General features: G+C 45.9%; 1 protein-coding gene across 1 annotated transcript in view; it reads left to right on the top strand.

Annotated features, from left to right (window-relative positions):
- TNIK (TRAF2 and NCK interacting kinase) overlaps positions 1-12,619 on the top strand; it is a 138,280-nt gene that overhangs the window by 59,542 nt on the left and 66,119 nt on the right. Inside the window, exons 3-4 of the mRNA XM_010009414.1 lie at positions 2,508-2,564; positions 6,262-6,387. Coding sequence (XP_010007716.1) covers positions 2,550-2,564; positions 6,262-6,387 — 141 coding nt within the window. The 5' untranslated portion in view covers positions 2,508-2,549. The remainder of the gene's footprint in view (positions 1-2,507; positions 2,565-6,261; positions 6,388-12,619) is intronic.

The raw sequence follows: 12,619 nt of genomic DNA, 5'->3' as shown, positions 1-12,619 counted from the left end.
GAATGCCTATGGTAGGGTGAAAATCAGCTGTCTTTTCTCAACTCTATGTGGTGGTTTCACTGCATGTATCGATGTTGAGCACTAAGTTACATTGAATTTAAAAGGACAGCTAACTGGTGAGATGTCTGGTTCCCCTGGACACAGGTGGAAGTCTGCCAGGGTGAAGCTCAACAATTGATCGCTGTGAAAATCTATACAAAAAGCAGGTCTTTGTTATAAGATCCCAGGCTAAATATTTATTGGTTATACTTCACCAGATTTTTGCATGACAAAGTATCCCTTAGATAGACAGCTTACATTAACATAGCTGTCAAAGCAGTCTGTTTTGTTTTGGTAAATGCTTACACAATATTAAGTTCTTACCTTCATCTGTAGATATCTGGGAGGTGGATGAGGTGGTGGCAGAAGGAACTGGGAGAAGGATGTTGTGGCCATGTAGAGCTCCTTTTCCCCTTGACCAATACCAGAGGTAGGCAGCAGCACTCTGCAGCAAGGCTGGGGTGTATCCTCAAAATGCAAAATGAGATGGTGAATATCAGATGAAGGCAGGTGTTAACTAGCCAGATATGTGGCTTGAAATGCCCCAGCTTGCTTCCCCATTTTCCTCCTCCGTTTCATGGAAGATGCTGTGTGTTGTGGTTGTGTCCGCATATCCCCTGCTGATGTTCTGTTGGCTTTAATTAAGGAGTTGGGATGTGTGGGCACTTCCTGACCAAGCAAACAAGGATGAATTTAGGAAGGGGAGGATTTGCTTTTGCAGATCACGCAGGGTAAATAGATGGTGCCTAGCAATGTGCCCCTCCTTCCTGATGGCCTCATCTGGGGGATGCTTCAGCCGCAGCCAGGCGCTGTTGGACTGCACTTTGTTTTATTATTCTTTATGTTGCACTTTTTAAACTAAAGCTCTTTTTCTGCTGTTAGAACATGCAGTTGCTCCGGACATATAAATTGTGTTAATAAATGAGCAAGGAGCCCTGGTGGGTGAATTGGCTTCCCGATAAAGTCATAAATTTGGAGAGGAGGATGCTGCGTTACTCTGCAGCCAGTGCATGGGTTTGCTTCCCAGTGCCATGCCTGGAAACCCAAGAGGCCAGGAATAGATACCCATGGCTGGTAGTTTGGGGTTCTTGCTGGAGGCGGGATGGTGTGAAAGGCCATCTCCAGCCTTCAGGAGGAAACCCAAGCACAAACCCCAGCTCATCAACAAGCACAATGGTAGAAAGGCTGGAGGAGCTTTAGATTTAGGGAAAAGCTCATCTTTTTCCCACTTTCTGCTATGCTGCAGTTTGACCCCTCTTAGCCTCTGCTCCTCATCGTGTCCTTAGTGCATTAATTACCAATCCTGCAGGGTAGGAGCTGCCATTCCTGTGTGTCCTCCATGCCGTACCTCCACATGATAAGGCCTTGGGCTGCTCCTGTAGTAAGAAGTAACTGGGAAATAGGGATGCTTCCCTTTGCCTCCTGCCTCTCCTGCTGGAATCAGCATTTGCTGGTTTTCGTAGAGAAGCAGTGTGTTTTCCTCTGACTCTGTCCTTTTTGTAAGCAGAGCACGTGCCCTCCAAAAATGGAGGAGGGGGAAGTGATTTGATATGAGCAATTTTGATATGATGTTGAGTGATCCAGTTCTTTGGAGAGGAGGAAAGGCTGGGAATTGGCTTGCTTGGTAGCGGTTTTGTTGGTTTTAACACCCCATCAACAGTTTGGGCTCTTTCATAGTTTTCCCCATTGCTTCCGGGCATTTTTCCATTAGGATTGATAATAGTTGATCACTATGCAACAAGCAGTTCATTGCAGTGACTTGCTCATTTTTTTGGTTGCCGAAAACTAAGGAGGCCGTATGTGCTTCTGTTTCCGTGCTGGCTCTTGAGCATCTCTTCTAGATGCATGCTCCCTGCTTGTGCCAGCACTGAAGATGGAGTCACTTCCACAGCCAAGAAGTAAATCTGGTTTTAAAAACCTCTCTAGCTTCCTAACCAAGGCTTTTGCACCATAACTAAATTTGTGGACAGAGTGTATAATGGTGCCCTGCAGGCTAGGATCCCTGTGGGTCCCACGTCTGTGAGAGCTGGGGCTCAGACACAAGGGGACCAGAGCCAGTGCCATGTGGGTACCCCAGCCAGCGCATTTCCATCATTGCGGCTCCAACAGACCACTTTCAGCCGAGTCATGCTCTGTGCTCAGGAGAGCCCCGGGGCTGTTTTTGTTTGTGTTTTTGCTTTTTTGGAGGTTTTATTGTTTTGCATGATTGAGCATTAAATGATATTTCCAGCACTTGTTTGCCAGGAAAATACAGCACTGAAGGTCCTTTGCTAATTAGTTGTGATTGCAGGAGGAAAGGGAGGGAATTGCTTTCCCATCATGGCTGCTGTGAATATGCTCTTGAAAAAGAAAAAAATGAACCAAAACTGCAGATGCTGCCAGGACGAGGAGATTGTTTAAGGGTATTGTTCACTGTGAGTAAAATATTGCCACCAAGCAAAACCAAACTTCTCCCTTTTCTTTTGCAGGGTCGTCATGTTAAAACAGGCCAGCTTGCTGCTATTAAGGTTATGGACGTCACCGGGGTAATGTATCCTCTTGCATCCTTAAATTATAGAGAAGAGAGGAAAGGAGATGGGGTGTGATAATGTGGGTGTTGGTGGAAGGCTTGTGTTCCTGGGTTGCAAATCCCCTTTGCCTTAGTGTGAAATGTGCCCTTAAGAGGTTTTGGTTTTAATAAATGTATGTGAGAAAAATAAATCTGGAAGAGTTTGGGAGATTAAGTAATTTTATGCTGAAACAAAGCAGCATTGAGTTCCAGCAGTGGCTCTTTTGAATGTGTTAATGAAATCTGAAGAAAATCGTAGGACCAGGATCATGTATTTGTAACACATTTCAGTTTCTTCTAATCCATGTTTTTCACTGAAAAGCTTTTGTTCACCAAAATTATGTACAGGTATTATTATGAATAACTTTACCATGCAAGTTAAATTACCCCTGTGCATCCTACTGTTAAAGAGGAAAAAATACACTACTCTGGTCTCAGAAATGTGGCTCTTTTGAAACTTGTATCAGAATAAGACAACCAAGACTTTACAAGTTATTAAATGTATAACAGGATTTAAGAAAAATAATAGTTTCACCATTTCCCAGTGGCCACAAAACAAACAAAAAAAAGAGTGGAATTGCTGTGATCCCTAAAAACCTGAACAGATGCATTTAAGAAGGTGACATGAGAGTGCTTTTTCTTGGATAATTTTTTTAAGTGCAGTATTTTACATCCCAAAGTTCCTACCTACATAAATGATGCCATTGAAGTCTGGGAGTAAGAATGTGTTTTGTTATGTGGGGTTTTTTTGTTGTGGGTTTGGTTTTGGGTTGTTTTTTTTAGTAGAATAACAAATTTCAAAATTTAGGACTCAGTCCCATCTTCCCACCTAATTTTTTGAATTGATGGGTTGTTTTTTTTTAGTTGGCTTTCAGGATGTTCTGCACATACAGAATTAACTCACTGTGAAAGCAGTCACCTGGCTGCAGGAGTGTGTTTTGAAATACCTTAGATGTTGTGTTTGATATTAGTATCTATAGGACCTTGAGATTCTTTATCATGCTAACAGGTGACAAGATGTATTGAAATAAATCTGTAAATGTGAACGAGATCTGTTTCTGTTTACTTGCAATAGCTACAAGTGTCATTTATCTAGTTCTTGTGGGAAGCAGGCTCTAATGGAATGGCCAGACAACGTGTCTTTTGGAATCCTGCAGAGAACAGAATTAGTGTGCTTATCGCAGCCATAGCCATCTGCAGTTTCATGGAGGAAGGTTTTGGAATGTAAAGCCCCTGTATTTTAAGTAAGGTCCCAGCCAGTGTCTCATTCCAACTACATGCCTTACATTAAGCCCCCAAAGGCTCCTGACAATGGTGCTTTGTTTAACACATCTACGCTCTTGCTAATTATCTGTTAGGGAAGATTGCAGTCTAGAGGGCCTCAGATTACAGCACTTGATTGTTTAGGGCAGCCACTATCTCTGAATTAAGAATTCGGACTCATTTTCCAGGGGCTGGTCCTACTGCATGACCTACTTCCAGCAATTGATGTAATAGAATTGACTGATGGAGGCAAAGTGTGGCAGCAAAACCTCGTCTGTGGGTTTTGTTGGTTTTGGGGTTGGAGTAGTACAGCAGTTCACTATGATAATTCCTTTTTCTTCCCTCCCTCACTGGATTTACCTGCGGTGATTGCTAGCAGCAGTCCTGCTTGGAGCAGGAGGTTGGGCTGGAGAGCCCTAATCCTGGCTGTACAGATGTTTCCTTGGGTGCCATCCACAACTCTGATGCTTTGGAGGTTTCGTTTCCCCATTGTGAATATTTCAACCTGATGAAGGATTCAGAATAAAACCTTAGACCAAGTGTCCCTGTGCCTTATCTCCATTTTTCCTAGAGAGCCAGGCATGGGGTGGGGGATGACTGAAGAGCTGGCCAGTGGTAGTCAGGGAGCTGGTGAGGTTTTGTGCTGACCACCCCTCCTTGCTCCCAGCATTGTTGAGCATCCACCTGCTTTTTTGTTGCAAAGGGCCTGGGGCCTGATAAATTGTTCTGTTCCCTGGTTTCCTGGGCAAATGAAAGCAAGCAAAGTTGTGTTGACTGCTTGAAGGAAAGAGGTGCTAAAGGTCTTCTAGAATAATTCCCAGGTTTTCCTTGTAATGTTTGGGCCCATTCCTCATCCTCTTTGGTGCTTACACTCTCCATGTTCTTGCCAAAGATAAAATTGGAGTTTGTTTATACAAGCTCCACCTAGCTACTACTTCTGTTTGTTCCTCCTGTCCTCATCTTCACTGTCCTTTCCTGCATTCTCTCTGGAAGACTGTAGTCATCAAACTACTTTTTGTGGTAGTTTGGGAAGAAAGCTGTGTTTCTGTCTGTGTTGCATGACACCCGGTCAGGGAGCATCGCTCTTCGAGAAGAACTACTCATGCAGCTTTGCTGTTTGCTGGTGTGTCTTGTCCTTTGTTTGTAAAGCTGAAGTCTGGATGAAGCAGGTGAGGGACACAAAGGTAATAAAGAAGTAATGGTCCTTCTGGCCCTTTTATGATAAAGCTCATCGACAATAAGGCACTAACTGCTGCTTCACAGCTTGTGGAATTAAAGTGGGCTGGAATTCAGTCATCCTAAAATAAAGCCAGGGCATGTTTGATGGTCATGAAAGCAAAGAGGTAGGACGTCAAAACAGGTATCAGTGCAGTTCCCCTGCCATGGCTGCTTCAGCTATTGCCACATTGCAGACAGGACAGAGAGGGGCTGTGACAACCCACAGGAATAATGCTTGTCACCAGGGCCAAGTTAGTCTGGTGGAGAGTTTGTGCACACGCAGCATCTGCCTCCTCCCTGTGTGGTACCACCAACAACACCTGGTGTCCCCAAACATCTCGTGCTGCTTTCAGGATGGGCAGGAGCAAGGTGTTGGATGGCTGGGATACATAGTGCAGAGCACTTCTGCTATGCAGTGGTTTCTAGAAAACCATCTTCTTGGGCCTTTGGTGGGTCCAGGAGGGTGTGCATCTGATGCATTACTTGGGTAACACAAATATGGTTGAGCTTATGAGCAACACAAGACTGATGTAAATTATGGTATGAATTAGGAGTTAGTTTAAAAAGATGGAGGAATGTCTAACCTGCTGAAAACGTGCAAGTCTGACACTGGTGCACCTCTGGATGGAGAATATGCCTCCATGCGAGGGCTCAGTTCGTGGCCAAACCTTGCTTTGCTTGGCCAGCTCCTCCTGGCACGTACTTAACGCCTGCAGATACTCAGCCGCTCAGGAGCTTCCCAGGGCACTCTCTCTGCTCTGGCCTATGCTGCAGGGTTTGAAGCAGCACACAGGGATGGTGGGTCATTATCCATGCAAGAGGACTGCTGCCTCCTTAAACTCTTCCAGCACCAATTTGGGATCCTCTTCTGGAGGAGATGCAATGATCTGAACCATTTGGGAACTACCTGATCTGTCCAGTTCAGGGCTCAGAGATGCAACAAATGCAGCAAAGCATGTGTTTCCTCCTTATCTTTTTACTCAAGGAGCAACCCTTTAGTCTCTAGTCCAGACCTTAGATTCTCAGGGTTCGGCTTCAAAAAGTGGCTGTAAAAAATGGTTTGAGGAAATTTGGGAGAGTTCGGTTAGAAATGGGGGACTTGGAAGTTCACCAGTGTACAAAGAAAACTGAGAGCCTGTGAAGTGCAGTCTTTTAGTGCCTCTGTTTTTTCTTTTCTTTTTGCCTCATCCCAGGATGAAGAGGAAGAGATCAAACAAGAAATTAACATGCTGAAGAAGTATTCTCACCACCGGAATATTGCTACGTATTATGGTGCTTTTATTAAGAAGAACCCACCAGGAATGGATGATCAGCTCTGGGTAAGTTGCTTTCTATTCTTTAAAATAACTGGCTTTTGACACAAGTTATTTACTCCATGTTGTCCTTATACCACCACCCATATTGCACAAAAGTATCTTATTTTGCATGTCTTTTTCAGAGCCACGGCTTTGAAAAGGCTCTTCCTGCACTGCAAAATGCTTCTCCGTTTTGCCATAAAATCTTTGCAGACTGATGATAAAACCATTTCTATTCTGAATTGTCACTGACATCTTTGTTACAATTTTCAATTGAAAATTATTCCATCCCGTGAAAATAAATGCATCAAAAAAAAAAACCCCAAAGCAGTTGGAGGGAGCCAGGAGCGTTGCTGGGAAGATGGAGGCTGGAAGGAGGATACTGGGCATGTGTGATTCATGCCAGTTCTCAGCTCTGCTTCTCGTGCTTAATGTTTCACAGAGCCAGTGCATGCGAATAAAGAGAAGGGGGATGGCAAAGGTTGAGCAGGAAGGTCTGTGGCTGTTCAGCCATTTCAGTGAGGATACCTCACATTGCTGAAGGGCTGCAAGCTGCTTTGCCTGTCCATAAATCCTTCATGTGTTTCCTCCCATTGCTCCACTTGTCCCTGTCCCTTGGCACATTGCTTATTAATTTGGCATTCCCAGACTGTGGAGGACTGAGTTTAAATCCATTACCTGTCTCTGGAGACAGCTGGAGCACCGGAGCCCACATCCTCGCAGGCAGCTGGTGCTCACTGGGGCTGGGCAGGGTGGCAGGCACGCAGGTTGGGGCTCTGGGCACTGCTGTAAGGGGATGGAAAATTACTTACTGTGCTGTGTTCTGATCTCAGCTGTGCTGTCTGTGGAGCAACAGCCTGCAGTCCCCATAGGTGTCTGACTGGCAGTCTGAGACCCTGCTTTCGTTACTGCAGCATTGAAGAGAAGGTTGCGTTTGAGTTAATCTTAAATCTAACCACCTGGATGTTGTCTTGTGGTCTAAACTGAGTTTATTTCCTCACAGTCTTGTAAATCCAATCAGTTCTAACTTAACCACAGATGGTTTCCAGAGTTTTCTGTGCCTGAACAAGATTGCTAGAGCCTAATTTTTCAGGGGTAGCAAATATCCATGGTTCATCTGGGAGACCATGGAGATGCTGAAAAGCAGCAGCATGCTCCTCCCTGCAGTTTCTGTGTAATCTAGGTTTTATTTTAGCAAAAGGTTCAGTGGCTTCAGCTGTTTTCCCCTGCATCCACATGCCAGAGCATCAGGGACAGTGGGAACTGGGGGATTTTGGTGGACATTCCTCCTGGGCCAAAAATGGAGCTGATGCACTTCTGCACTGCTTTGCTACCCAGGACTTTCTGGTACACTGAATTATTGGAAGACTTGGGGGCTTGGACTCCAGGGACTTTTCTTACTTGGGCATTGGGGTTATTTTTGGTGGGAACTCTTAAAAAACATGTTCTTTGCAGCTGGCCTGGGATTCAGTGAGGAGAAAGCTGTCAAGCTGAGAAATGCCTTTTCATCCTGTGAAATTCCATTTGGCTTTAGCTGGTTTATAATCTGTTTTTAAAAAAGAGTAAAACAGAAAACCAACCCACAACATTTTCCCTGGTGCTGCTGGAATGCCTGGGGGAAAAAAAAACAACCCACCAACAGTGTGCCAAAGCCCTCAACAGCAACAGAAGCCCTCCCTCAAGCTGGGCTTTGCTTAGTGTCTTATGCTGCTTGGGTTTGGGGTTAACATAGTCTGAAGAGGATTTTTTGGGTTTGTTTGGGTTTTTTTCAGCTCTGGTACAAAGAGCTCTTGGCATGTACAAGTGATAATAAAATAATGAGTTTTTTTAAATGATTGTCCCATCCAGAGCAGCCCAGACTTCCAAAAAGAAAAGCTCTGTAGAAAACTCTCTGGATTAAGAGAGTCTCTTTTGTCAATCCCCATCATCATGAAACAGCAGAAGATGCTGTACATGCTGTATCACCTTCAGATGCCCAAAGTCAGGAGGAGAACCTTGGTCTTACCTGGGGGGTCACCCAGCCATGCAAGGGGAGAAGCTGTTCATCACCCAGCTGTGCTGCTTGTCTTACTCCTGGAAAAGGCAGACTAGTTAATCTGAATTCCCTTTCAGACAGTTAACTCTCCTTTCAATTTTGGGGCCTTTCTCACGGGCTAGTGATACAAATTCTTGCAAACACTGCTTTTCTTGCACTGAAGAGTGCTGCGGTGTGAGGTTTTTGTAAGTCTGTGCCCAGTGCTGGGGCTGTTTGAGGTATTCACAGGAAAGCTCCCCGGCAGTGGAGGAGAGTTGTGCTGGTGTCGTTGTGTTAAATAGCTGTTGTTTCAGGATCTGATTGAATTAGGACTTGCATGAACTCTATCAGTCTTGCCGCACAGATAAAGGCTTGTTTATTTTTCATTGTCCCTTTGTTGAAATAAAGCGGTTTCTGATAATGCCCAAGTAATTCTTTTTATCGACATTCAGGAGGCTGATACGGAAATAAAAAACAGGGAGCTCTTTCAGTGGAGATTAAGATCTCTCAGAAACGCGACAGGCTTCTGACATGAAGTATTGTCATCGCTTCTGCCGCGGTGATGAGCAGGTGTTTCGGTGCTGCTGCTCCATTCAGCTGCAGCCACTTGCCCTGAAAGGCGAGACTACAGAACTGCTGAGTTTTCCTCAAATTAAAGAGCTTCATGGAGGATATCTTAGCAGATGACAACGGAGATGTACCTCACAAATCTGATATGTTAAGAAAAAAAGGAAGTAAAAGTCATAGCAACAACTTTTTTGAAACATAAAAAAAAGAAACAGGAGGCAGGCCTATTCCTGTGTTGGATAAAGTGTTGCTTTCTAGGGGGGCTGTGGACCTTTAGGAGGGATTGTGCCTGTCTGTAACTGCGACAAGGGGGTCCTGCCCAGGGGAGTCTGTGGTACAAGGGGCAAAGAGAAGGCGGGCTGCAGAAACTGGGGAAGTGACGCAGGGGACGGTGAGGACCCAGTTAATCAATTAACTGCTGCTGCTTAGAGTTAAACTCATTAAATTCCCTGTGCTCATCTCAGATTTGAAGTATGGGTTACCAGGCTGCACATAACCCAGGGGGGTTGTGTTGAGATATTTTTGGGGGGCTGTGTTTGATGGTAGGAGATGAGGCATTCATTAGTGTGAACTTGCTGGGGTAGGTGACCCCTTCCCAAAGGACCCTCTCCCCAGCACATCACCTGCCCTGACAAGCTGCTGGAAGCTGCAGGCCATCTACATAATTCCCATACGTTTAACACAGCGTATACATTTGCAGGTCAATAGAGGTGACAGTCTGTCATCTGCCTTTGCCATCCGCACTGCACTGAAACCATCAACAGAAAAGCCCTGCCACGCATGGGCAGCAGGCAAAGAGGGGTTTGGAGAGCGTGGGGGCTGGTGGCAGCCTGGGGCAGAGCCCACTTGGCGTGGTCCCCAGGGACCAGTGGTGCTGTCTGCAGACGGATGGCTGCCATGGCAACCCTGCCTGCACCCGGAGCCACGTCTGTCACAAAAGGGGGGAAAATTGCTAATATTCAGGTTGCCAAATACCTGCTTGTGAGGAGCATGGTGGTGTGGCCTCTGATGTGTCATCCGGGGTTATTCTGGGGAAGAAGGAATTAGAGTGATTTAGGACCAGTGGCTAAGTCAGGATGGCACTGCTGCAGCCATACAGCGCTGAGGGCTGTCACTGTGTAGCTGCAACGCATTTTTTCACTGTGCCGAGCTGTAGAGGCCCATTGAATTGTGGCAGGGTGGTATGAACAGTCACACTGAGGATCTGGAGAGCTAAAATGGGGGCAGGGAGGCTCCACTGAAAATGGAGCACAAGCCATTGAAGCACTGGGTGGCACCTGTGCAGCTCGGAGCAGGATTGCTGTTAATCTGCTTATAGGCACCGAAGAATATTTTTGGACAGTTGCTGCTACCTTGCATCACAGGAATTAAATCATTAAATGTTTGAGAGGGAGTGGTTTTTTGGTTGAGCTGTAATTCTCCCTAGTCCCTCTGAGCCCTGCAGTCCCTGGGGAGTGGGGCTGCTCCTCCAGCACCTGACAGAGAGCCTGGGGTAAGCAGAAAGGCTTTCTGCTACTGTCTGGCTGAGTAAGCCAACGATATTTCATTCTCGTTCCTCTTCAAAGCGATGTCAGTGCTGTGAACACTGCAAGACTGGGAGCCCGGTTCCTTTAGCTGCCATCCCTAAGCCCAAAGCTTTCAGCCTGCTTCAGACCTGTGGTGGCAGCTGCCCGCCAGCTCCCCAAGGGGCAGAAATTGCTTGGCTGGCCTCGAAGTGTGGGGAAGGTGCAGGCAGGGCACACCCAGGCAAGTCATTTATTTATGAGCATGTGCAAGAGCAGTTTGCTGCTGCTGTTGGAGAGGGGAGCGCAGAGCAGTGCTGGCCCCCACCCAGGCGTGCTGCTGCAGCAGCATCGCAGCCTGCTCCCGCTGTAACACCAACACAAGCAATTAAAACCTGTGCTTATCTTCCTACAGAGCATTTTTAGTTGCTGCATAATACCAACTCGATGACTATTTCTGTTTCCGAAATGGGCATCAGCTTTTCTGGTGATCCACCAAGTGAAGGTCTCTGCGGGGGTTTTTTCAATGCTCTATCGCTGGCTCCATGTGCCACAATGTGTATGATGAGGGACCCTGTTGCAAGGGAGCCAGGCTGTGGGGTGGGATGGGAGGGTTGGGTGGCCTGAGTGTATGGGTCTGCATTGCTTACACACATAGCAGGACAAAGTATTTCCAGCAGCATTCAGCCATGGCATTTTGCATGTTTATTTTCTGTAACTTAGAAAAGAGAAGGCACTTTGTTCCTGGGGTGAGGAATAGGAACATGGAAGGATTTGGCTTGCAGAACAAGGATTTGAATTATGTTGGGTTTTTTTTCTGGACAAGCTGGAACAGTTCACAATTCGCTGGATTGGGGTTTCTATGCTGGAGATACTCAGGTTTGAGCCCTTCCATGGGGAGGAGATGGGAGCAGAGGTCTTACTGGCTATTCCTAAGCTGAGGAAAGTGGTGGTTGATTTGAAAGCTGCCAAGGCTCTTTGAACAAAAAATTCATGAGACAGCAGGACACAGAGATATACAGCTGCTGCTTCTGAATTTGCCTTGCTTGTGAAGTTTGCTGTCACTCTTAGCTCTTCAGCTAAGTAAATGCTAAATGAATTGTATTTAAAAATACTCCCTCAATAAATAGCCTTGCAAATTAAATTTCAGAAGATGATCTTACCTTTAGCCTGTCTTGATAATTTTAATTATAGTTAATAAAAATTCAATCTGCATTTCTGTTTTATTGTCCTACCACATCATGACTTCATCCTTTAACAAGATTGGTAATGCTGCATGTGTGTGCAGGCCAAAGTACTCACCTAAAGCCATGAGACTGGTAAGAAGGTATTTTAGTATGCCATTCGAAGTCTTGCATGAGTATGCTAAGCTTTGCCCTACAATCAGCTGGAAGTTTTGTTCCTTTTTCTCCTGTAAGGCAGTTTATTGGTTTCCAGCCTAAATATATCCATAAAGTTTTGATAGATTGATATTATGCCAGTACCTTGTTCTTCTCCCTCTCTGGTGCTTAATTGTCCACACTGTTGCCAGTATACACGCATATCCTGTAGCCATCCATCTCCTGGCTGGCTGAACAAGTCCTCAGGTCTTCCTCTGAGAAGACCTGATCATCTTCCTGTACCTGCTTCAGTGTGCATTTATCGTTCGTAAGTGCCATCACCCAGCAGGACACAGTGCTGTGCGTGAGGGCTCACCTGGCCTCTTGGTGTGACTCCCTAGCTATCATCTCTGTTGCCGCTCTTTGGAGTCTGCTTTATATGAGCTGTAGTTGGGACTTCTGTACATCTTTCCATCTGAGGAGCAAAGGAAATTACAAAAGCGTAAGGGGATCACAGTGCCGCAGCAGCCAGCTTTCCTCTTGTTCTATCCAGACTTCCTGGAAATGGTGGGTTTTCACACTGGGTGTTCATCAGCTCTCCATTGTGGACAGTGATACTCGGGCAGCCTCATCATCTTTCTGCTGCTTGTTTTCTTGGAGAACTTGTGGCTGTGCTTTCAGGAAGTGCCTTACTGTTAGCAGCACATGCAGACTGCTGGGCCCTCTTGGCCCCTGGGCCAACTGGACTTGGAGCCTGCTGGTTCTGCCAGAGATCTGCGGGTGTTAGGTATTTTCCTATGGATGTCATGGGACTGTGCAGCTCTTACAAACCCAAGTTGGAAACACTCACCGGG

Source organism: Nestor notabilis, unplaced genomic scaffold, assembly GCF_000696875.1.
Source record: "Nestor notabilis isolate BGI_N333 unplaced genomic scaffold, ASM69687v1 scaffold6192, whole genome shotgun sequence".
Taxonomy (NCBI): Eukaryota; Metazoa; Chordata; class Aves; order Psittaciformes; family Psittacidae; genus Nestor; species Nestor notabilis.
Note: the sequence above shows the minus strand (reverse complement) of the source record. Positions and strands in the feature narration are given on the sequence as shown.